Consider the following 27,314-nt stretch of genomic DNA (forward strand, 5'->3'; position numbering starts at 1 on the left):
TAAAGGAGATTCTTGTTCCATCTGAAATCCTTTCCAGCACAGACATTCTAGGATTCAATGACTTCAGGTCGCTTGAGAGATGATTCTGGCTTCTCTGCATTATGACAGTTAAGGCTACAAGACAGATATTAGCATCTATGTTAAAACTTACCATTAGAGAAAAAAGCTAATTCTCCAAGAAGCTCTTCTTGTTTAGATGCATCCACAACATAATCTTCAAAAGACGTCTGAGCTGCTGGTCTGAAGGTCTTCAAAGATTCAGTAGCTTTTTGGATTCTACATAAAGGTACAGAAATAATTCAACATCAAAAAAATGTTTTAAAACTAACTACATTTTTGAAGTCTGCTTAGGATTTTTTATAAGAAAGTAATCCTTTTCAACTTCTGAACAATTAAAATTAAGTGTACAATATCTCAAAAATATATCAACTTAACAACTCTATGAAAGAGGAAGGAAGCCCCTTTCGCCCTCTGAACAATTAAGTGTACAACATTTCAAAAATATGTCAACAACAACTATGAAAGAGGAAGGAGAAGCATCATGCCTATCTTATAGATGAGGAAATTAAGGCTGACAGAGATTAAATGACTTGCTTTTTCAATATTATAAAATTTGCTAATACTAAAGTTGAAGGAAACACTTACTTTGAAACTTGATGAAAACTTTTTAAAGCTAAAAGCAAAAACGATACCTGAGGTGGAGTTGTTTTGCTGTTTGAACAAAGCAAGACTGATCTGTTTCTTTAAGCACTTCTTGAGCATATCCTACGAGACCATTATTTTCCAAAAGTCCCTGATATTCTTCCATTTGGGTCTGGAACTTGTCTAATCTTAATTTCTTTGAAGCATCAATTGCTTTGATAATAGAAGATTTCTTCTCTTCCAGAACTTCAAAGAGCTTATTAAAATGTGAAGCTGCTTCTTCTTTAGCCCTCTCTCCATTGCACTGTTTGAAGACAAAACTTTATTACCACACTGCAAAATTAAACAACAGTTGGTCTACAATGACAAACCAAGCACCAGCTAATCCAGATGGCACTATTTTCAAAAGATATCATTATGGGGGGAGAGGGGAAAAAGATCAAACCAATAATTTTTTTGGCAGAGGAAAAAAGCAATAAATTCACTTTATGATTTTTCAAATAACTAGCATTTTGGCTTCATATAGAAGTAGGATATGTGAATCACCAAGAAAACAAAGGTGAGATTGCTGTTTAGCTTTTACTATATGTAATTTTGAATTCTCTATTGCTATCTCTAAATTTTCCATAATCAAAATCTAACAAGACAATACATTCTTTATAAATGATGTATGTGATAAGGAAATTATAGTTTGCTTTCAACAATGTGTCATGAACACTGCTTTAATCCAAACTCACACTGTATACTTTTCTACAATGATTTTGACCCTTTATCTGATACATCCCTTAATGAGGGGAGGAGGAGGAAAGAACCTATGCAAAGTCAATAACCTACTGATGAGTAGATCAATAAGTCTTTTTTGCCAAATATTTTACTTTTTTCCAGTTACATGTAAAATCAATTTTAACATTCATTTTTAAAAAATTTTGAGCTCCAAATTCTCTCCCACCCTCCATGCCCTCACTCCTTAATGAGAAGGCAAGCAATTTGATATAGGTTATCTATATGCAATTATATAAAACATATTTCCACATTAGTCATGTTGTGAAAGAAAACAGAGCAAAAAAAAAAACCAAACAAACCAAGAAAAATAAAGTAAAAAAAAATATGCTTCCATCTGCATTCAGACTCTATCAGTTCTTGCTCTGGAGGCAGACAGCACTTTTCATCACAAGTTCTTTGGAACTGTCTTAGATCACTGAATTACTGAGAAAAGCTAAGCCATTCATAATTGATCATCCCACAGTATTGCTATTACTGGGTACATGTTCTCCTGCTCCTTCACTTTGCATCAGTTCATATAAGACTTTCCAGGTTTTTCTGAAAACATCCTGTTGGTCATCTTTTATAGTACAACTGTATTCCAGTCATCCCCATATCAATAAATCTTAGCAGCTGCCAAAAATACACGCAATAAGATGATTCACCCAAGGTCTCACGGCTAGTAGGGGTCAAGAGGGGACATGACCACAGGTTTTTCCAATTTTAAGCCCAGAATTCTTTCTACCAACATTACGCTGCCTCAAATACACAGGAATACTAAATCCATGATTCAAGATGTTAATATATTAACTGAAATTACTGAGTATGTTATTATTATAATACAAAACCAGAAATTTCATGTCCTTTTTAGTTCCTAAGGTTGAGACAACCCAGAAAAGTAGGTGCTAATTTTATTTTGAAAATGTGACATGCATAGTGGTAAAATAAAATTAGAGAGAGGAGCCAAGGTACACAGAAAGGACAACTTTCATTAGCAACCTGGGCAACAAATAATGCATATTAGTAGAGCAGTTTTGCATTTTCCAAATTACTTCTGACCAAGACTGACAATGAAATGGAATATTCTCTCTTTTAAAAAGTGTCCAAATAGCATCCAGTAGCATATAGTTCAACAATATATTGAAATAGGAGAGAATTCTGGGAAGATGGCAGAGTAGGTCAGAAAATTCCAAGCTCTCCAGACTTTCCCCCACAAAAGGGATAAAATAGTGCCTCAGGGTAAGCAAAATAGAGGGGAGGTTATAAAAATAATTAAGAATAGGGGCACAAGAGGGGTTCTCCTGGGACAATCCAAGGTTTAGCCCCGTGAACCAGGTTAAGGGTCCCTGTTAATGGCAAGTGGCAAGCCCTGGAGTTAGCAGGGTTAGGAGGCTGCATCAGCCCCAGCCACAGGAACTTTTACCCCAGAAAAAAGAGGGGAGTTGGGCATCTCAGCCGGGGAAGATCAAGGGAACCTCTGCTGACAAGGAACACCAGGTCTAGCTGTGCTATGCAGAGGAGCAAGGGCAAAAGAACGAACCAGCATATACCCAGGGAATGCAGAAGCAGTAGGGTAGAAGGAGGCTGGAGGTTTAGCTTTCCAGGCTAGAGGGGAAAACTGAAGATCAGGGACAAGAGGCATCCCCCATATCCAAGAACTAGAGGCAATTATAAAAACTGCACAGTCAAAGGAGAAAGAATCCAACCACAGAAAGTTATTACAGAAACAGAGAAGACCAGGGTTCATCTTCAGAGAAGGATACTAAAGCAAAGAAACCCTCTTCTACCCCAAAGATTACCATCACCTGCCCAAAAAGAATTTGTAGAAGAACTTTAAAAAGACTTTAAAAATCAAACAAGATTGAGGAAAAACTAAAAAATAAATAAACAAATAAGAAAATCTGACAAAAACAAGAAGATTATGAAAAGAAAGTCAACCAATTAGAAAATGAGATCCAGAATCTTAAGAAAGAAAATGACACCTTGAAAATTAGAATTGGGCAGGGCAAAGCTAGTGAAGTTATAAGAGATCAAGAAAAAATTAAACAAAACGTAAAAAATGGAAAAATAGAAAAGAAAGTGAAACATCTTATAAGAAAAACAAGTGACCTGGAGAACAGATCAGGGAGAAAAAATATAAGAATAATCGGACTACCTGAAAGTTGTGATCAAAAAAAGGAATCTTGATCCAATAAAAAATAATTAAAGAAAATTATCCTGAAGCACGTTAGAATAAGGCGGGAAAGCAAAAACAGAAAAAATCCATTGATCACCACTGTAAAGAGATCCTATGAGGGAAACTCAGGAATATTCTACTCAAATTCTGAAACCCTCAGCTCAAGGATAAAATATTAAGAACAAGAAAAAAATTTAAATGCCACAAGTAGAATCACACAAGACCTAGAAGCAGTGACACTAAAGGTCCACAGGCCTTGGAACACTATATATTGAAGAGCAAAAGAACTGTGGTTACAGCCAAAAACATCATACCCGGCAAAGGTAAGCAAAATCCTGAATGAAGAAAACGGACATGTGATCACTGTCAGACTTTCAGAACTTCGTTAAAAAAAAAAAGACAACCTACCTGAACTTAATAGAAGATTCGACATACAAGAGCCAAAGACTGACTACAAGGTTTCAATAAGGACAGACTGTTTACCTTTATATATGTAAGATTTTCAATGTATATCCAAGACTGTCATTAGTGATTGGGTAGTTCATAAGACTGGGGTAGACCTGAGCATGATATGACTTTAAAAAGTAAAACCATTTAGGAACAGTGAAAATAAAGTAATTATTTTATACAAATGAGGTACAAGAGGAAAAATCGATAGAGAAATTAGATGCGGAAGGAGGGCTGGTAGTTCTGGTAACCTACTTTCATCGGGAATGGGTTCAAGAGGGAACTATATATATATATATATATATATATATACACGTATATATGTATATATATATGTATATATATGTATATATATATATATATATATATATATATATATATATATATAACAGTATGAAAGTCTTCTAAATTCAGAAGAAATAAAACAGTAAGGAGATAGGGAGGAGATAAAGGAGAGGATAAGGGAGGGCTCTCTAGAGGGGAGGGTGAGGGAACAGGTTAAATAGGGGTTGTTTAGATTTATGGGAATGGGAAGATAGGGGAGGGATTCTGGGTGGGGTTGGCTAAGTAACAGGAAGGCAAGGTACTGGGTAGAAGTAGAGTCAGAAGGGGCAGGAAATAAGAGATATAGGACAAACTACAACAAAGATCAGAAGTAGAATTTGTTAGGGAAAGCGTATGTCTCTATATGTATGTATAGTGATATGTATATCTATAAATAAATCAATCCACACTTAATTGTAGCCTTTCAGCAGGGTGGGGTGGGGGAACAAAGAAAAATGCACACAGCAGAGAACAAGAGAAAACTTACAAGGCAGCAAATAAAGGATGGACAGCTCTCAACACAACGTGCTTTATCATACAGATTTTTTTGAAATGAAAATTTATTACTACATATTTTGAATCCTCTCATGCTCTGCTATGCACCTGACATGCTTTCTTTCTTTTCTTGTTTTGTATTTAAGGTTCAATATTTAAGTTCATGATTTTTTTTTCTTTATTTTGTATTTGTGTTCTGGTGTTTGAGTACAAAGTAAAAAAAAAAAAGGCACCAAAAAAAAACAACAAACCAATATATTGAAATGTTAAACCCAAGAACAATACGAGATAAGGAGGCAGCCAGTTAACAAGCATTTATTATGCGCTGTCACTAAGCTTAGTGCTAGGTATACAAAAAAGGGCAAAATACAGTCACTGCCTGAGAGGAGTTCACAATCTAATGGGAAAGAAAACAAGCAAACAAACATGGACTAACAAATTATATACAAAAGAAATAGGAAACAATTTACAGAGAGAAGTCGTGAGAATTAAGAAGGATTGGGAAAAAATTTCCTGTAAAAGATGGGGATTTTAGTTGGGAATTGTAGGAAGTCAGGGAAGTCAAGAGGCTGAGATGAAGAGAAGAGTAAATTCTTGGTATAGGGACAGCCAGAGAAAATGTCTAGAGCATTCCAGAGCTGGATGGACTACTGCAATAGTCCAAACAAAGAGGTGATGAGGGCCTGCACCAGGGTAGCCGCAGCATCAGAGGAGGGCAAAAGGGATCTTGACAGGCCTTGGCAATGAATTTGACAAGGGACATAAGGGAAAGTGAGGAGTCAAAGATGACCCCAAGGTTGAGAAGCGGGAGGACTAGAAGGATAATGGTGCCCTAAACAGTAATAGGGAAATTTGGAAGGGGAGAGGTTTTAGGGGGAAAGAAAACGAGTTCATTTTTGGACATGTTGAAGTTTAAGATGTCTACAGGACTTCCAGTTTGAGATGGCTAATAAACAGCTCAAGATGGGAGGCTGGAAACCAGCAGAAAGATTAGGGTTGGATAAGCCAATCTGAGAATCAATACAGATAGATATGACCATTTAAACCATGGGAACTAAGGAGATCACCAAGTGAAGTAGTACAGAAGGAGAAGAACGTATGACCAGGATGAGGATCCAGCTAAGAAAACTGAGAAGGAAAGGTACTTAAAAAGCTAAAGGCTACAACAACTTAAATATTATCTCCCACTTCATATAACAAGTGTTATTATCTCCCACTTTATGTAAAAGACTTGATTTTATAATTACTAATGAGGGTAAAAAAATAAATTCTTGTTATGTAAAAAATCCTTACTAATATAGCCTACAAAAGCAGTTAAATCAAAGGTACAGAGAGGTTAAATAATTCTCTGCACTTCAATCTCTTGGTTGATGAATTTCTCTACAGTAGAACAGAGCATGTAAGAGTGGACTAACTCATTGTAACCAGAAACAAAAAAATCAGTGTGGTAAAAGGTCATTTAATAAAATATTTATTGAATACATGACATATACAATCGACCACTAAGCATTTAATATGTCATCTACCGGCTTTCCACCTCTTCCTCTGCCTCCCAATAACCAAATCCTAGTTCTCATCCAATCCCTCTGAATCCTCAGCTCTCTCCCAGGCTGTCTCCTGCACTAGCCACACTCTCCTACTTTCCCCATCTTAGCCTTCTAATGAACCAGTTCAAATCTATGTTATCCTCTAACATCAAGTCCCCTGCCTCCTTATCATATCACCAGTCGTATCCTACCAAGCCTCAACTTTCGATAATTCCTACCATCTGCCATCTTTGCTCCTACAAAGGCTGCTGAATGAAGGAGGATAAAATTACACAACCACTCCGAGTGGATTCACTGCAAATTTATGTATATAAAAAACCCAACTAGGCCCTCACACTACTGGCAATCTTTTCACACCTCCCTAATTAGCTCACTATCCCATTCATCATAGCTGTTCTTACAAACCTTTACATATTTCCTCAAACTTTCTTCTACCCATGCTCCTACCCTCTCAATTGAGAACCTCACCTCATATTTTACTGAAAAAATTGAGGCATTTATTTGGCAAAAACTCCCTCTTTTCCCCACCTCCTCATTTTGCTATTCAGATAGTTTCTGCTGCTATCTCCTCTTTCACCCCTGTCTCACATGAACAAGTGGCCTTTCTCTTTGACAAGGCAAACCCCTCTACCTGTATAAATGATCCCCTTCTATCCCTTCTACTCCAACAGACTGTCACCTCCATCATCCTCATTCTCTTACGTATCTTCAGTCTTTTCCTATGTACTTGTCAGTAGATGGGTTACTAACTACAAACATGCCCATGTCTCCTACATCCTTAAAAAATTCTCAGTTGAGCTTGCTATCATCCCACATCTCTTCTGCCTTTTGTGACTGAACTCCTTGAAAAGGCTGTCTACACTAGCACCACTACTTTCTTTTGGCTCTTTTCTTAACACTTTACAATCTGGCTTCTAACCATATCATTCAGCTGATATTGCTGTCTCCAAAGTGATCTCCTAACTGCCACATCCAATGCCCTTTTCCCAGTCTTCATCCTTTTTTAAAACCTCTCTGTAGCCTTTGACTCTATGGATTACCCTTTTCTCTGTGATACTTTCTCTAGGTTTTGGGGATTCTACTGTCTCATGATTCACCTCCTACATGTTGACTCCTCCTCTATCTCCTTTCCTGGATCTTTATCCAGGTCTGCCCACTAATCATGGATGTCCTACAGGACTCTATCCTGGGTCTTCTTTTCTCTCCCCATACTACTTCACTTGGTTATCTTATCACCTCCTACAAACTCAATTACCATCCCTAAGCTGATGATTCCCAAATCTACTTATCCAACCCTAACCTCTCCACTGGCTTCCAGTCTTACATCTCCAACTGCCTGTGAAGTCCCACGGACATCTTAAACTCATCATGTGTAAAACTGAATTCAATATCCCCACCCCCAAACATTCCCCTCTTCATAATTTTAATATTAACTGTGGAGACCACCACTCTCCATCACCCAGGCTCTTTGGTGATTCTTAAATCCTCACCCTCTTTCACCCCACCCCTCCCAATATCCAACCATTGGCCAAGTCTTGTTTCAATTTTCATGGAATCTATCTCTAATATACTCCCTTCTCTTCTCTCACACTGCCACACTCTGATAGAGGTCCTCATCTCCTCACAATAGGACTACTGCACTAGCCTGCTTGGGGGAGGGGAGGATCTGCTTGTCTTTAGTCTCTCCCTACTGCAGTCCATCCTCCATTCAGCTACCAAAGTATTTACCTAAAGCATAAGTCCAATCATGTCACCCTCCTAACTCAAGAAACTCCGATGGCTTCCTGTCAACTGTAGAACACATGCTTGGCATTCAAAGCCTTTCACAGCCTAGGGTGCCCCATCCCTTTCTAGTCTTCTTACACATTACCCTCCCTCCTCCTCCTCTCAACATATTCCTCAATCCAGTGACACTGGCCTCCTAAATTGTTCCTTGAACAAATCACTCCCATCTCTTGGCTCTAGGCATTTTTCTGTAGCTATCTCCTATACCCCAAATGCTCCTCCTCCTCATCTCTGCCTTTTGACTTTCCTGCCTTCCTTCAAGTCCCAGCTAGATTCTCATTTCCTACAAGAAGTCTCTTTCTCCTTTAGTGCCTTATCTTTACTAAATATTTCCTATTTATCCTGTCTATAGCTTGTTTGTATATACACTTGCTAGTTTAGCCCCATTAGATTGTGAGCTCCTTGAAGGGCAGGTCCTGTCTTTTGCCTTTTGGTATTCTCACTGATTACTGCTATGCATGGCAGACAGTAGATACTTAATAAATGCTCGTGGATTGACTGACAGCTGTCTTCCAGACAAAGAACAAGGCACTGAAAATACAAAGACAAAAACTGTATAATCTCTTCTCTCAGGTATCTTGCATTCTATTTAAAGAGAAAACACATACATACATAAGCATTTACAAAACACACAAGATAAATGCACAGTAAAAAGAGGCTTGTGGTGGAGAAAGGGAACAAGCAGCTGGAGGAATCAGGAAAGATTTCATGTAGAGGGTGATGCATGAGCATAATTCCCAAGGAAATAAAGGATTCTAAAAGGCAGAGGTGAGAAGGGCATGGAGATCAGCTAATGCAAAGTTGTAGACATAGAAGATCAGAGTGTAATGAGAGGGAATAGTAAGCAGGACAATTTGACTGAACCATGGCATTCTAAAAGGGGAATAATGTATAATTAAAGTTGGAAAGACAGTTTAGCAACAGGCTGTGAAGGGCTTTAAAATCCAAAGGCATATACTGAGGAAAAGAGTAACATGGTCAGATTTACATGTCAGGAAAATAGTTTTGGCCACTACATGAAGAACGGATTGTAGAGAGGAGAGACATAACGCAGGGAGATCAATTATGAAGCTATTATGTCAGTCCAAGCAAAAGGTACTGACAACCTAAATTAAGGTATGGTGGTCATCTAAGTAGAGAGAAGAGAATGATGCAAGTGTTTGGGTAGAAATAGGGAAGATGTGTTAACAGATTAAGCACACAGTGGGGAAGAAGAGTTGAGGAGTCAAGTTTAACTCCTACCTTACAAATCTAGAAGAAGGGAGGTACCTTTGGGACAGAAACAAGAAAGTCTGGAAGAGGGGTGGATTTAAAGGAAACATAATTAGTTCAGTCTAGGACATACTGGGCCTGACATGACTGCTGTATATTCAATTTGAAACATCCAATGTGGAGGTGGAAATACTTAAAAGGCTTTAAAAGTGAAACAAAAGAAAATAACATGCCACTTAAAAAGTAATATGCTAGGTGTTTGGTGCATACAAAAATTATAATACACTATTTGCCTTCATGGACTTATACATCTAGTTTGGGAAATTAGATAAATATATAAAAATTAAAACTATACTTTAAAGTAAGTTTAACTTTTCAATAACTCATGATGAGTATAACTGAGATAGATAGAGTAAGTACAGTATTCATTAGGGCACCATATCAACTGTTATCCCATATAACTATCTGTCATTTTATCCCTGTATTCAGCCTGTTCTTAATAGGCAGAGATCAGTATAGACTGTTCATATCTCAAAGAAGAAATCACATTTTTTTAAAGGAAAATGTACTATACAACAGATGCAAAAACAACATTTGTAGTTTTGTAAATAAACTATACTGATCACTTCTATTATATTTCAAAATGCTATTTGTGGGGGAGAGGTTATAAGTTCATTGGAAAAGGTACAATCAAACTCCATTTTCCAAATAAGATGCCAAAAATAGTTTAAAACTTACCTCTGTTTCTTTCATTAGCAAGTTCAATTCTGATATCTGGCTTCTAACTTGGCCCTCCTTGCCAATAAGGTAATCAATGTCCTTTGAAAGCTTTTCCTGTTAAAATATAAATGAACTGCAAATTAACAAAACTTTAAAAGTGTAATTAAAATGTCTTAGAGATAAAAGAAAACAGGTTATAATCTATTTACCTTTTCCTGGGAGTCTATATTATATGGCTAATAAAAGTCAACTATTCACCTATTAAAATCTGTCACTGCCCTGAATACACATAGATATTTAAAAAACCAACAGTCCTAGGACCTTAAGTGTGGCCCTTTGACTGAGTCCAAACTTCACAGAACAAACCCACTTTATAAATGGATTTGTTTTGCAAAACTTGAACTCAGTCAAAAGGCCACACCCAAGGACCTAGAAGGTCACATGTGGCCTCAAGGCTGCAGGTTCCTCACCTCTGTTAAGCAACTGATTTAACCTCCTGTCTCAGTTGAATAAAAAGAACAGGAAACAGAGACAAAAAGGTGCTAATGTTCTAAAGAATGTACAAAGAAGGGTTCTAATTTTGTTACCCCTTAATGAAGTATGAAGAACTGAGGACAAGTCATGTCCCAGATGGCCAAAAAGAAGAGGATACAGTCTCTAAAGACAGAGAGTCAGCAGAGGCAGCTGGGAGGAGAGTGCCTCTGGAAGAAATGATGGTAGCCACCTATGGATTCAACACGGAACTAGCCCTAACAGACGAGTCTAGCTATGAAGAATAAGGAGAGCCAAAGAAAATATAAAAGAAACTGGGGCCCTAGTATGCTGGAACTGTGTACTGCCTTGGTCATGTTCTCTACAGAGGTGCCTCACTGTCAATATACCTTATGTATATGCCTACTCTTCCCACAATGTGTGTGTGTATATAATACGTATTTGTAGATAACTGTGCCCCAGGTTTATGGGGGAAGTTTTTGAACCTTCTGTTCAAAAGCTGACATCTTATTAAGCTGAATTGCTTTGAGCTCATTTTATCTACCAGCTGACTATTAAAAATAAATGCATTGGTGGGAGCTCATGAGCTTTTATTTTTACAGACTCATTATTACCACACCACCACCACTCTTGTCCATCCCTCCCCTCAACATGGTGACCCAACCAGCAACCTGTGAATACTTAAATTAGAGAATTCCCTGAAAGTGAGTAGTATAAAAAATAGATATAGTAGGATTTTGTGAAGAAGGCACTATGAGCTAGAGATATGTGAACTGGGGTGGTTAGGAAAGACCTCATGTAGAAAGTGGCACTTGAGTTGATTCTTGAAGGAAACTAGCGATTCTAACAGATGGAGATTAGGAGAAAGTATATTTTAGGCATGGGGAAAAAGGCCCAGATAGAGAACATATACAAAGAACAGCCCAAAAGTCAATTTCACTGGACCAGTGTTGCAAGTAATGTGCAATAAGACTGGAAAAAAAGAAAAAAGTGAGGCTGTTAAACCATTGGAGTTTGAATAATAGGGTAACATGGCCAGATTTGTGCTTTAGGAAAATCAGTCTGACAGCTGTGTAAACTATTTATTAGAGATGGTAAAGACCTGAAGCAAGGAGATAAAGTAGGAAGCTACTGCAAGATTCCTAGCAAGAGGTTATGAGTGACTGAATGAGGATGGTGGGTGTATGACTAGACACAAAATAGGAAGGTAGAAACAGTAATATTTGATATGTGGGGTGAATGAGTGAGAAGTAGAGGATAACATCAGGATTTTGAACCTTGGCAACTAGAAGGATAGGGGTGCTCTCAAAAGAGGTGAATTTGGAAGAAAAGATTAGTTTAATTTTATACATGTTGAGTTTGAAATGTCTAATGGCAAAAGGGAGTCACTGAAATGTACTTAAAGGAGTGACATTATCATACCTGTACTTAAGAAAAACCATTCTGGCAGCTGTATAAAGTACGAATTAGAGTGGGGAGAGACTTGAAGCAGGGAGACCAACTAGGAGACTATTGTTATAGTCCAAAGTGATGCTTTGTGATGAAAGAGAAGAGAATGAATACTAGAGATCTTACAGAATAGGCAAGATTTGGCAACAGGAATGGATAGGTGGAGGAAGGGAAAGTAAGGATTTGAGAACACAACAGCTGTAAATCTAGTAGAGTGCTGTCCTTGACAGAAATAGTAAAGTTAAGGAAGAGGGACAAATTCTGGGTAAATGATAATGAGTTGTGTTATAGACATATTGATTTTGAAATATCTATGGGACATCCAGTTTGAAATGGCAAGTATAGTGACATGGGACAGAAGCTCAGGAGAGAAATAGCCTGGATATACCAAGAAGTCAACACCACAGGGATGACCTATGAGAGCCAATGAGCTCTCACCAATTGGATGGTGCTGGAGAACTCCATAGTCAGGTGGCTTAAGGATGATAAGCCAGCAAAGGAAGCCGAAAGTAACAGTTAAGCAGAGAAAGTAATGTCATAAAAAGCCAGAAAGAGTATGCAGTGTCTGAAGATGGTGGAGTACAACAGAAAATACCAGGCTAAAGTGGAAAAATAAATAAAAGTTAGGGTAAAACAGCTGTCCTCCTAAGATAACTTGAGAGGACCTAAGGAAAGCCTGGACCTTCAGGGGCACAGGTTTGGTTCTCCTGAAGGGCAAACACTTCCAGGCAAACTCCAGTGAATAAAGAACAACAAGCCCTGAGGACAGCTGGGTCTGGGAAGCAGCCTCTGCCTCAGGAACTTTCACTTCACAGACAGGGTGGAGAGTCAGACAGCTGAACAGGGGAAGACTGAAGGGCCCCCCCACCCCCATCTCTGGACACCAGGTCCAGTTTTGCTGACCAGATGTCGTCCTGGGCTGTAGCTATAGGTGAAGAGGAGCCCAGTTAATGAGGAAGCAGAGGAATAGGGACCCTGTTGGATGTGGGTACTTGTAAGAGAGCAGAATCTCTGGTTTTTCATTTCGAGGACAGAGGTGAGAATTAATGTTTGCAGGCCTATGGAGCAAGAACATTTGTGGAACAGTATGACCGGGGGACCTAGCCATGCCTTAAGAGTTGAGAGGAGTGATCAAGATTGGGCCTCCAATGGAGCTCAGAAAATAAAAGTAAGAAGGACCTGAGGCCTCGGACATCATTCCCCACACCTCTGGACTAAAACCTGAACCTAAGATGCTAAAAATAAAATAAAACAAAATAAAAATAAAGATGAGTAAGCAAAGGAGAAAGAGCCTGACTGTAGAAAGCTATGAGAATAGAAAAGATCTTATTCAGAATAAGATAGCAAAGTTTAAAAAGTTATCTTCAGCTTTAAAGAGAAATGTCAAATGGTCACAAGCCCAAAAAGAATTCATCAAATAAAAGAGACTGAGGAAAAATTAGGGGAAAAAAAAAAACAATCCAAGAAAATCAAGAAAATTATGAAAAAGAAAGCCAACCAACTGGGAAAAAAAATATCAAAAAACATATGGAAGAAAATAACACCTTGAAAACAGGAATTGGGCAAGGGGAAGCTAATGATGTTATAAGATACCAAGAAATAACAAAACAAAATCAAAAGACTAAAAAAAGAGAAGAAAATGTAAACATTTCCTTAGAAAAACAACTGATCTGGAGAACAGATTGAGGAAAGACAACATGTGAATTGCTGAACCACCTGAAAGTTAGATATAATATTACAAGGAATTATTAAGGAAAATTTCCTAAAGTTCTAGAACAAGAAGGTAAAATAAAAATAGAAAAAATCCACTGATCACCACCTGAAAGAGATCCCAGGATGAAAACTTACAGGATTATCACAGCCAAGTTTCACAACTACCAGGTTAAGGAGAAAATATTATAAGCAGTAAGGTAAAAAAAGTTACACACTGTGGAGCTACAATCAGGATAACACAAGACTTAGCAGGTGCTATACTAAAAGACTGTAAGTCTTCGAACATTATATTTTGAAGAACAAAATAGTTGGGGTTGTGACTATTTGTATCATCAACATTTAGCATAGTGTTGGCACTTAACACTTTTTTTCATTCATTCATTCATTCAAGAGTCAAGACCTACCTTTAAGGTTTTATAGGCACTGCTAATGGTGGTTACCCGATGATTTGAATGATTACCACCCAACTTACACAGATGGCAAACTGGTCTTCTACATAATTCACAGTACATGTTCACTCTCTCCATTTCATGTTCTGGGCACATTAAAATCTGTTGAGGAAAAAGGAAGCATAAACTTTGAGAAAGGCTATCTAAAATTACCTAAATTAAAAGAAGCAAAAACATTATAAAACCCAAACAAAATTGCAGCTGCTATTTACGCACATTGCTTTAAGTTTTATAAAGCTATCATTTGACTTGATCCTCACAAAATCCATACACAGACCTACGATTTCACTGATATAAGGAACTCCCAGATAAGGAGATTCCCTCTACCAAAGTAGGTCAACACCTTCTCTTCACTGAAAGGTTCACTGACTTGCCCAAGGAGCACAAACAATATATGTCAAACCCAGGTGTCTCCTGGTTCCAAGACTAGCATTTTTATCTACTATTCTCTATTACCTCTCACAAAAGGCAGAGAATCATTAATAACTTAGAATAATTCTTTTATTTTCAGGTAAATAAATGAACAGATTATTTAGAAGCTACTTGAAATTAAGAGAGGTTGATGAAAGTTCAGTCACAGGTGTGTTTTCTATATAAATATTTGTATTCTTGATTAGAAAAAAAGTCTTATTTAAATAAACCAGTTAACAGACCCAAACTGTCCTTGATCAGCACATTTTCACCAAGTTAAAACCACTGTAATTTAAAATATAATAGAAATAATTTAATATAATCTAGAATTATTAATCTTAACTGCCACACCCTTTTTTTAAAACAGACACAATCACAATAAACTACTCAAATTTAAAGTGGTAAAGTGTAAATTGGAGGGGACAGAATGCATCTAACTAGAAAGTCCTCAGCCTTCCAAAGTTCCTTTCTAAGTACTGCTGATTAAAACTTCACTTTCAAAATACGTGAACCTATTTTTTAAACAGAACAAAGAAAATCTAAAATTATGAATAAATGGGCAACAATTAAAATTTCAGTTTGACATACAATAAAACTTTTAAAATGGGAACCCCTTAGCTATATAATGTTAAAATACTTGAGGAAAGGAACTTGCAAAGAAGACAACATATTTCCTGCACTCCTGATTCTCCCAGACTTTGTCTTCAATCCCCAAGAAACTTCATCTTGAAAGCTCTGTCCACACCTGGACTTAGCTTCACTCTTGTGGCTTCTACCTCTGATTGACTCATTCTTACTAGAATCTCCACCTCCATTTTCAGGTGAAGGCCCAGAACAGTAGTATCTGTTTCATTCTTTGTATTTGAATCCCAAACACCTGGAGCAGTGCTCTGTTAAAGGCTTAACAAATGCTTGTCAACCATTGAATGACAAATTAATTTTACCGGATTTAGTCCAAAGTGGTAACAGATCTATTACTGCCCAAATGTGGGTTTGGGAGTGGGGTTATTGGTTTTTTAAGTAAAACAGCTTGATTAATTTGAAAGCAAAGCTTGTCAGGTTTTTTTTTAAAAATCTATTCCCCCTACGTTATTCAAAGTAAATTTTCATGTGCCCCATAATTTAAAGGACAATTTCAGTACCTCTGTCAGGTTCCAAATATATAATTTTAATTATACATATGCACACCATTATAGATGAACATACATATATATAAACACACATACACATATATGTATGTATATACACATACATGTTGTATGCATGTATACATACCCTTAAATACTTCAGCAACAATTACACCAATAAAGGTAATAGGTTTAGATATAAAAAGCACTGGACTGGAGAGACTACCTGGATTCTAATCCAGACTCTATCACTTACTAAATCTTTTGCACACATCAATCAATCAACAAACAAACATTTATTAAGTACCTATTCTGTGCCAGGTACTGTGCTGAGTATTGGGGTCACAAATACAAAGAATGAAAAATCCCTATTCTCAAGGAACTTACATACTCAGGAGAAAATAAGTACATAATAAGTATATACAGAATATAAACAGAATAATTCCAAATAAATACAAGGTAAGAAAGGGAGCGGTTGGAAAGAGGAGCAAAGTTTTCATATAGAAGGTGATGCTGACTAAGCTTCTGTTTTCTTTGTAAATGGATACTATACTACCTAGCTCACAGGATTGTTCTAAACAGCAAGTTATATAACATTTTAAATAATTATACAAATTTCAGTTGTTATTATAATGATAACGGGCTTAATGAAGCTTTATGTCACTCACTTGAAATCAGACAGTGTGCTGTGATTCGAGCTGGACTTGGAGTTGGGAAGACCTGGGTTCAAACCCTATGTCCTACACTACTAGTTGTATGACAGTGAACAAGTGTTTGCACCTGTCTGTGCCTCAGTTTCCTCATCCATCCCTGTCATTTCTAGACCTATTTATGCTATGCACCTATGAGCCATGCAAAAACTAAAACTTATGACTAGTCACTCTTAATTCCCCTGTAGTCACAACTATACCCAAAAAAAGGCTCTAAATGTTTCCAGTCCCAAATCCCAATCCCTACACTGAGGATATGACATATCCTTGTTAAAATAGACACCGAAAAACTGATTAATGCTGCAATTTATTATGTTATTCCCCCCACCTCCATCAAAATCCCACTTACCTTGGGTCTAAAATTAGTGGTTGGGCCTACATACTCATGTTGAGCTTTTACAGTGCCCCAAGGATGATATATTTTGAAGCATTCATTACAGTAGCTTGCACTGCAGTCCATGCAACTTTTAGTGGATTCTTGAGGTGGAGGTTTGCAGAGGTCACACATAATGGCTGTAGCTGCCCTAGCTGCCTGTCGATATCTTTCCACAATCGTTTCCAAAGTGAAATTTCGAAACAAACCATTGATGCCACGCTCTCCCAGGTCAATATCATGCTCACAACCAGGGCAAGGAAAAGTGGTCGTCCTAGGAGTCAATGAGCTGCGTTTCCAGCCTGAATAATTGATCATTCCTAATGTTTAGTTTCAGCAATGGGAACATGATTAGAATAACAAAACACAGAATGAAAAAGGTTGCAAGAACAAAGAAAGGCGCATGTGCGCTGAATACGCCAAACACAAGAAGAACAACATATATAAGTCAAGGCAGATTACGCAAACTTAAAAAAAATCTTTCTTTTCAACCTTCCTGCTATACAAAAGATCAAATACAAAAAACACCTGTCGTTTCTGAAATACTTCTTAAGGAGTCAAGGCAGAGCACTTGAAATATCCTCACAGAAGGATCCTGATAAACATTTTTGGTAATGCTGAATAAACTTCACAAGTCTTGTATACGCTGTATATACTGTATGCAGCGTGTTTTGTATATATTTGTTTGCATACTGTTTCCACTGGGTTGTAAGGCTCCTTGAGGGCACAGATGGTCTTCTGCCTCTTTTTGTACCCCCAGCATTTAGCACAGTCCCTGGCACAAAGTAGACACTGAATAAATGTTTAATGACTGAATGAAGTCCTCAGCGCTCTCTCGCTCTCTCTCTCGTGCTCTCTCTTTCTTTCTCTCTCTCTCTCTCTCTCTCACACACACACACACACACACACACACACACACACACAAAATCTACCACATAAATATATAGCCATGTAAAAATAGAGCCTTACTTGGTTGTACATGCAGCCCCATAACAGAAAATTCCAGAAAGTAGCTGCAGCACGCCTACTGCGTATTCCCCTATTTGTCCAGAATCCCACCAGCTTTGGCTTTGAAAGCAATTCAGGAATATCAAAGGAGTACCCATTAATGGTCATTGTAGTGATCCCCAAAACATCCTAAAATAGTCCTATGCTAGTTCAGAATTCCTAATATACAATTAAGTACTGACTCCCATTCATTAGCCAATAAGATTATTGATGAAATTTCAGTAGGTAACATTCTAGTTTTAAAGTACAATCTACTGAAGGTTGTATAATAGATTCACAGTCATAGAAGTTATTAATTTTAACAAAGGCCACAAAATATTTTCTTATGAGCTTAAAAAAAGAATTTTACAAATGAAATTTTTTAAATGTCAAAAAATATGGAAAACATGGAATAGAACCTCCCAGTTCCCAACATTTCATAGGAACACTATTAATGGAAAGAGCTCTGGATTTGGGGTCAGAGAACTTGGCTTTAAAATCCTAAAATAAGGGGGGGGGGGCAAGGGTTGTTCTAAAGTCAAGAGTTTCTAAACCTTTTTTTGTGCCATGGACCCCTTTTGGCAGTTTGATGACGCTACAAACTGTTTCTCAAAATAATATTTTTAAGAACATAAAATAAAATATATAGAATTACAAAGGAAACCAACTGTACTGAAATAGTTTACATAAAACTATATAAATACTTAATAATTTGAGTGATGTTATTTCAAAATGATGACAACTTTTTAAAAATGTGAGAAAAAAATCTAAAAAATTAAAGGCAGAGAAAGGCATTCATTCAAAGATGCTTCATAATGTATCAAAGTAATAAAACAAGCAATAAATGCACTTTAAAACAACACAAGAGTGAAAATATTATTTATGGTGCAGTGGTTCAGTTTCAAGGAATAGAACAAGAAATGCATTTCTAGTTTCCCAGTTTTACCACGTAAAGTAAATCACAAATGAAAATTAAATGGATAACTGTGCAAAATGAATAGCTTTAAACTATTACCTGCTAAAGCTGAAAGTTTTGAATGTAAACTGGAAAATTAATTGGTCTTACTCAAATGACCAATGACGAATTTTAAAAAATTAAATGCTGCATTTAAATTAGAGTAGTTGTGTTAAATGTCTTCATGCTGCAGTCAGATTCAAGTTACACATGGGAAGAGGATTCCTCCAAAATAATCAATTTCCTACAAACTGTGTCACTAGAAAATTAGTAAGAAAGTAATTGGAAAAGTTATGATAATGAAATCATACATGTGCACTCAGGACATTATACTTTTATTTCACTCCAAGTTCAAAAAAGTAACAATTTATTATTAACGTGTATCATTCCTTTTCCATAAACCTCTCCTATTGTGTCTAGTTCTTTTGTCATCCAAAATTACAGATTGTAGCACCAAACTAGCATTTTATAAAATAAAATAGCATAGTTGAGAAAAATGTTTAAAGCACTGGTCAATAAGTGAAAAACATGTTTGATGTCAAGATATAGTAACAATTTCTCAGGTAACTTTGATTTAAACATTTTCAGTAGTTTTCTAAATATCACTTAAATTTTTTGAAAATAATTTTCCATCATAATTTATTTTAGCAATCTTATTTCTACTATGTATTTAATAATTCAGAAATAAAAATAAGCATACTAAATCCCACATTCAGGACCCTAAAAACAGCAAAGTTCATCTAAAAGCATTTAGGAAATAGTTCCAATAAAATTGGGCAATAGTTCAATCAAAAAATTATATACACACAGAGACACACCCATACATTCTAACTTTCTTTCCTAATTTGGTTTGAAGGGGATGGACTGACTTCTGGGAGAATATCATATGTTTTATTAAGAATACCTGTAATATCTTGTACTAATGATATAGTGAAAAACAAAATTAAATGATATTTAGACTGAAAAGAATATGGAAAAAGCAAAAGAGCAATAATTCTACATGGAAATCTCCACTATTACTTCCTTTTGGAAATTATCACGGTACTCTAAACAGGATGGTAACAAATTTCATAATAAACCTTAATGCAATATTACAAAGGTGAGTTATTAATCTCCTCTATTAGATTAAATCCTTTGAGGGCAATGACCACTCATTTCTCATTTTCATTTGTGCACACTGCACAAGTAAGTTAACAAGACACAAAAGATACTTAATTTTGTTGAAATTAAGACGTAACACTCTTGCCCAATTTTAACAGTTAACAGTAATTTGGACACTAAGAAATTAACTCAAGTGAAAACAAATTAAGTATCTAACTACACTGAGAATTCTAGACCTAATATTACTATGTCTTACTGCACATTCTGCACAGTGAAAAAGGAATTTCTGGCTCAGGCTTCTTGCTGCCACCATGCTATGAGAACGACTGTGATGAGAAAGAAATTCTGGTTCCTCCTTCTTCCCACCTGCTCTCTGTTTCGAGCTTCCAGACATCGCTCCTCAAAGCTCGGTCATAGCACCAGCAGAACCCAAGTCAGGAAACAAGGTACACCTCCAGTTCTGACCACCTGGAAGGCGTTCTGTTACTTGTTTCTAGACACATATGCTCATCTATCTCTTCTGCTTTTGGCAAAATTCCCGTTTTTCTATGCTGTTTAACACATTCACTTTCTAGACAAGATTGCTGAAGCTCATACTCTGGGTTCACTGACTCTTGCATACGATCAATTGAGCCTACACTGTGAGCATCATAATGAAACTACAGCTAATTATCTCTGCACTGTTAATCAGTGATTGACAAAAGTACCTCATTAATGGACACTTGGATAATTTTTATTTATTAGTGACAATTCCAGATGGGGGAAAATCAAGAACAAGTTTTCCAGACCAGTGACTCTCTACCATAAGGCAGATTTTTATCTTGAGATAAAAAGGAAAAATTATATAGACAGGTTATTTTTTTTTTTTTTGCATTATTTGGTTCTTTACTATTTATAATTACGGTACTGTCTTAGCTACCCTCTCCATCTGGTCTGGTTTAGAACTGAGGATATAAACCTCAATCCACCTAGAGAAGTCAGAGATCATTATGGGATTACTCAGATTGCAATAATTCTGGTCTGGTTTGTGGCAACTGCCTGAAGATTGGAGAACAAAATTATTCCTGGTTGAATATAAGCCCTGTATGGGAACTGTGGTCTAGTAAAATTCTGTAAAAAAAAAAATAAAAAAAATATGGACTGCAGTAATGGCTGAAATTCATCATCCTTGACAGGATCTTCTGATTTTGAAATACTGTATATGCTTAGGTTAATTGTTGAAACTTCATACCCAAATCAGCTCTCCGTAACATCTGTAATTGTTGTAACACTGATATTTCTTAATAAACAGGGATTTCTACAGATCCTTTCCTTAACTTTCAACGGGAGATACATTTTTAGAACAAGCAGGAAAAAAGTAGGCATCTTTTTTGCAAAGAGTTTCAAAGCTGAAGATGGAGGATTAGGGACAGCAACCCAACTGAACTCTGCCGATATCCCCCTCCAAACAACTTTAAGATGATGCCTCAAAAAATTTTGGAAAACCAAAGTCCACAAAAAGTCAGAGTAAGGTGTTTTTCTGTCCCAAGAAAACCTGAGAGGTCAGCAGAAGTCTGTGTCATTGGAGTGGAGGTTTGTCCAGAACCCACACATACGGGGTGCTAACAGCAGCCACAGAAGCAGCTTCAGGACCTCTTAGTCCAGAGATGATAAGGAGGTCAGAAAGAGATTATAGGGGAGCCTTTGCAAGCACTGGGTATAGCAGGCACTGATTGGCAACTCTATAGCCTATGCATAACTCTGGGTTGTAGTTTGATGGCAGAGAAGAGTGTTAGGGGTTGATCATAAGGGAGCAGGGGCCCTGGTCATAGTTCTAAGGTAAAAAGGGGCACTCACAAGTAGAGTAGCAGAAACTAGGGGACCTTTCTTGGTAGATAACAGGATAGCAGTGACCATACCTCTCCCAGGATCATACACCACCTTGGAAGCACTCCAAACTTGTAGACCGCCAGAAATAGTCCTGAAAACTATAGCATGAAAAAAGCCTGAAACTTGGGATGGTACCCCACCAACCCTAGACAAGTAGAGCCCAACTTTAACATAAAGTTGAAAGTCAAGAAATAGGCTAGAAAATCAGCAAAAAAAGAAAAAAAAAACCTGACTTTAAAAAGTCACTATGGTGACAGGGAAGATCAAAACATAAATTCCGAAGAAGACAACAATGTGAAAACAGCTACCAAAAAAGCCTTAAAGAAAAATGACAATTGGACAAGAGCTCATGGAGAATCCCTGGAATAGTTAACAAAAGTAAAAAAGAGATAGAAGAAAAAATTTGGAAAAGAAAGAAGAAATGATGAGCAAGTAGATTTTAGAAAAACATGTAAAGATTTGCATGAAATAATGTAACAAAACAGAAGTGACTTAATGGTAAAAGAGGAACAAAAATTCACTAATGAACTCCTTTAAAAAGCAAAATAGGCCAAATGAGAACGGAGGTACAAAAGCTCACCAAAGAAAATTAATTCCTTCAGAATTAGAACTGGGCAAGTGGAAAGCTAATGAGACATCAAGAAACAATAAAATAATGTTAAAAGAACAAAAAAATTGAAGAAATGCTAGAATAGAGTTTGGTAAAATTGAGATTCTGTAAAGTACCATCTGTAGCTATAAATCCAGATTTGATTTTAGCTTATCCTAAACAAAACTGTAATGCAGCTTCATTTATAGTGAGATGTGTTGTTTGTAGCTGTGATATTTGACTCTCTTTAAGTAAATAAGACCTCGACATATGAAAATACACTTACAATTTGGCATTAAGGCTAAATGCTATGAGACTGTAAGAATAAGAATTGTAAGTATAATTGGATCCAAATTACTCTCTGTTGCTCTTCACCTACCTTCACTACTTCCTCAGTCCCTCACGATTTTTCCAAAACATATCCCAAGCCTATCTTTAAAACTAGTTTCTTTCACTGAATCTCTCCTTTGCAAATTAACACAAGTTTTTTTAGTACCAATTAAATGCAAAGTTTTTACTTTTCCCTGATACAACTGCCAGAATGTGAAATAATTTTTTAAAAAGAATTCAGACATATATTCAACTGGATTAATATTATTTGACTGTTAGTGACTATTGTGTATATGTTTTTAAAAATCCATGATAGTTTTGTGTTAGCATTATGCTAATAATCTTTTGCATTCTGATTTTTGGGAAACCATGGTATAAGAAATGCTATTAATAATGTGATACATATTACTAGAAGGTTAATTCTTACTTTGATCTGGATGTTGTGAAATTTGGAATCTGAGCTGTCACTTACTAGATTTATGGTTAAAAATTGTGTCAAGTATTTACTTGAGCACACTTTGCCTTAAAATGAGTAATAACAATCAATGTTGGGGAAAATGCCAAAGGCCTTATAAATTCTCATTATCTGCAAAGTTCTTTAGGGATTTGACAGGTTCTCTAGATCTTCTATCTTGGCAAGGTCATACAATTGTATCAGCTCTGTGAAAGAAGGGGCCACAAGAATGTAAGTGACTAAGGCAAGCCTTATAAATTCTAAAATAGTGAATCTGTTTATCAAGAAACTGAGATTTTCCTCCTCCAACACAAACACAGCCAAAATGTCAGATAACTTACATATTTGCTTGTAGTATAAAAGTGATTTACATGACGAACTCCCTATTGACTATGAAAATGCACCCAAAATAGTATGTGTTAAAATTACATTTTTAAGCCAACAAACTCCAGTTTAAAAAATTTTTCTTTTTTTTAACTCTGGAATTATTGTGAAATGCTTTAAAATATCCAGGCTAACACATGCAAGTATGTTTCAGGGATAGGAGGGAACTATCATATGTTCTCTTTATATATAAAACTCCAGAAGGTGATTTTTTTTCTTAATTTCAGATGATTACTTTTTACATCAAGATATATTTAAATTAGAAAAGTAAAATGATGACTGAATTCCTTTGGAAATGTATTATATGTACTTAGTAAGTACTGAAGACAAATGTTTATTATTTATTATGCACTGTTACTGTGACAAGAAAATCAACTATACCCTGATTTAAACTGTAAGAAGAACAATTTACTACATGAGGTATCACAGCAATTTTATTTGTTCTGAGTTTTGAATTTAGATATAACTATTCAAATTATTGTTGAGTCAATAAGCCACCATTCAAGGGAAATATCACGACCTACTCAAAAGTTCAATGAGATTATTAAAGCATTAACTTGACATTCCGGAAAAACAAAGGATGTTTCAATAAAATGCTATCATTCTCTGCAGGTAATTCTCTTATTTTTATGATTTTACAAACAAAAACAAAAATTTCAGCAGTTTACCAGTCTAAGGGGATAAATAGAAGTAAAATCTCTTCTGACCACTCATTAGAAGTTGTTTCTTGACCTAAGTAAATGGCCAGAGATCATTTATTTCCCTTCCTCCTCTTAGTACGTGTCTACATTTCATACAAATTGTTGGATCAGTATTGAACAATCCAATCAGATCTATATTGTTAAAAACAGTAAGTTTTTACAGTCACAAAATCCTAAATCACTTAGCTTTAGAAAAAGATTTTTCTAAATTTATTCAAACACATACATTAAATAGACTGCTTGTCCCAAGCATTTCAGTATACGTAAGATGGTTAAATGGATGTAAATTTTTTAAAAAGTCTTCAGTATGGCCTCACTGCTTGATTAAAATCCAATTTTCACATTAGCATATCACGGGAAGATTACCAGTAATAAAGAATGGCTTTTAATATTGTAACTAAATTTTTACTAAAACTTTTTTAAAATTGTATCTTATTCTGGGAACTCTTCTTCAATGGGAGGTTGACATTTCTCTCTATATATATGTATCTATCTATATATATACACATACATATATATGTAAAAAAACAAGAGACAGAAGGACTTACTGTACAAAGTCACATCCTCAAGGATTCTTTTTTATGATTCTTTTTGTAGTCTATAGACAGCATTATCTACATCAATGCTATAAACTAGCATTACCCATAATGCATGCAAGTTTCAGGTAAATAATGAAAAAAGAAATGGTATATGAAGACTAAAACTCGGGGGCAGAGCCAAGATGGCGGAGTAGAAAGACACACATACGCTAGCTCCGAACACACAGCCCATAAAATATCTGTAAAAAAGAACTCCCAACAAATTCTGGAGCAGCAGAAGCCACAGAACAACACAGCGGAGGAGATTTCTGTTCCAGAGAGCCCCGAAAACCTCTCGTGAAAGGTCCATCGTGCCCTGGACCCAGCCCTGCCTTGGCCGTGGGCACTGAGAGGAACAGATCCGAGAAGGCTTCAGGAATGAAATCTCCAGCTGCCCCGCAGGTCCCTCCACCCACGGGCCCCAAAGGTTGGTGAGAGGGTCTTCTCAGCTTGCCGAGAGGGGAGTGGGGTGCCCCCATAACTCAGGCCCCCTCAGGAGGCAGCAGCGGAGGCGGGAGCAGACCAGGGCTCCCCAAGCAGGCAGGAGCCCAGATCCATTGTTGAAGGTCTCCACATAAACCCCCTGAGGTATATGAGCCCCTGTGAGGCAGCCCTGCCCCCACCTGAGCAGCTGAACTTAATCTCACACTGAATAGCAGCCCCGCCCCACCCAAAGCCCTGAGGCTGGGAAGCAGCATTTGAATCTCAGACCCCAAGCACTAGCTGGGCTGAACTGGAGGCGAGGTGGGAGTGAAAAGAATACTCAGAAGTCAAGTCACTGGCTGGGAAAATGCCCAGAAAAGGGAAAAGAAATAAGACTATAGAAGGTTACTTTCTTGGTGAACAGGCATTTCCTCCCTTCCTTTCTGATGAGGAAGAACAATGCTTACCATCAGGCAAAGACACAGAAGTCAAGGCTTCTGTATGCCAAACATCCAGAATAAATATTCAATGGGCTCAGGCCATGGAAGAGCTCAAAAAGGATTTTGAAAATCAAGTTAGAGAGGTGGAGGAAAAACTGGGAAGAGAAATGAGAGAGATGCAAGAAAAGCATGAAAAACAGGTCCACACCCTGCTAAAGGAGACCCAAAAAAATGCTGAAGAAAATAACACCTTGAAAAATAGGCTAACTCAACTGGCAAAAGAGGTTCAAAAAGCCAATGAGGAGAAGAATGCTTTAAAAAGCAGAATTAACCAAATAGAAAAGGAGGTTCAAAAGCTCACTGAAGAAAATAGTTCTTTCAAAATTAGAATCGAAGAGATAGAGGCTAATGACCTCATGAGAAACCAAGAAATCACAAAACAAAACCAAAAGAACGAAAAAATGGAAGATAATGTGAAATATCTCATTGGAAAAACAACTGACCTGGAAAATAGATCCAGGAGAGACAATTTAAAAACTATGGGACTACCTGAAAGCCATGATCAAAAAAAGAGCCTAGACATCATCTTTCATGAAATTATCAAGGAAAATTGCCCTGAGATTCTAGAACCAGAGGGCAAAATAATTATTCAAGGAATCCACAGATCACCACCTGAAAGAGATCCAAAAAGAGAAACTCCTAGGAACATTGTGGCCAGATTCCAGAGTTCCCAGGTCAAGGAGAAAATATTTCAAGCAGTTAGAAAGAAACAATGCAAGTATTGTGGAAATACAATCAGGATAACACAAGATCTAGCAGCTTCTACATTAAGGGATCACAGGGTGTGGAATAGGATATTCCAGAAGTCAAAGGAACTAGGACTAAAACCAAGAATCACCTACCCAGCAAAACTGAGTATAATACTTCAGGGGGAAAATTGGTCTTTCAATGAAATAGAGGATTTTCAAGCATTCTTGATGAAAAGACCAGAGCTGAAAAGAAAAGTTGACTTTCAAACACAACAATGAAGAGAAGCATGAAAAGGTAAACAGCAAAGAGAAGTCATAAGGGACTTACTAAAGTTGAACTGTTTACATTCCTGCATGGAAAGACAATATTTGTAACGTTTGAAACTTTTCAGTATCTGGGTACTGGGTGGGATTACACACACACACGCACACGCACACGTACACACACATAGAGACAGAGTGCACAGAGTGAATTGAAGAGGATGGGATCATATCTTAAAAAAATGAAATCAAGCAGTGAGAGAGAAATATAGTGGGAGGAGAAAGGGAGAAATGGAATGGGGCAAATTATCTCTCATAAAAAAGGCAAGCAAAAGACTTTTTAGTGGAGGGAAAAAGAGGGGAGGTGAGAGAAAAACATGAAGTTTACTCTCATCACATTCCACTAAAGGAAGGAATAAAATGCACACTCATTTTGGTATGAAAACCTATCTTACAATACAGGAAAGTGGGGGATAAGGGGATAAGCAGGGTAGGGGGGATGATGGAAGGGAGGGCATGGGGAGGAGGGAGAAATTTGAGGTCAACACTCATGGGGAGGGACAGGATCAAAAGAGAGAATACAAGTAATGGGAGACAGGATAGGATTAGTCTTACACAACACGACTATTATAGAAGTCATTTGCAAAACTACACAGATA

The 27,314-nt window shown here is 36.9% G+C and overlaps 1 protein-coding gene across 8 annotated transcripts in view; it reads right to left on the reverse strand.

Annotated features, from left to right (window-relative positions):
- The window catches only part of TRIM36 (tripartite motif containing 36), a 70,616-nt gene that overhangs the window by 14,578 nt on the left and 28,724 nt on the right, over positions 1–27,314 (reverse strand). For 4 of the 8 annotated variants that reach the window (XM_072597200.1, XM_072597201.1, XM_072597203.1 and 1 more), the window contains 5 exons: positions 16,811–17,136; positions 14,169–14,315; positions 10,129–10,224; positions 693–946; positions 152–276 (listed from right to left, as the gene is read on the reverse strand). In XM_072597200.1, the coding sequence (XP_072453301.1) occupies positions 152–276; positions 693–946; positions 10,129–10,224; positions 14,169–14,315; positions 16,811–17,136 (948 nt within the window). Of the gene's footprint in view, positions 1–151; positions 277–692; positions 947–10,128; positions 10,225–14,168; positions 14,316–16,810; positions 17,155–27,314 lie in introns of all 8 variants that reach the window. The other 4 variants (XM_072597196.1, XM_072597202.1, XM_072597198.1 and 1 more) reach the window with 1 other exon arrangement.

Source organism: Notamacropus eugenii, chromosome 3, assembly GCF_028372415.1.
Source record: "Notamacropus eugenii isolate mMacEug1 chromosome 3, mMacEug1.pri_v2, whole genome shotgun sequence".
In the NCBI taxonomy this organism is placed as follows: Eukaryota; Metazoa; Chordata; class Mammalia; order Diprotodontia; family Macropodidae; genus Notamacropus; species Notamacropus eugenii.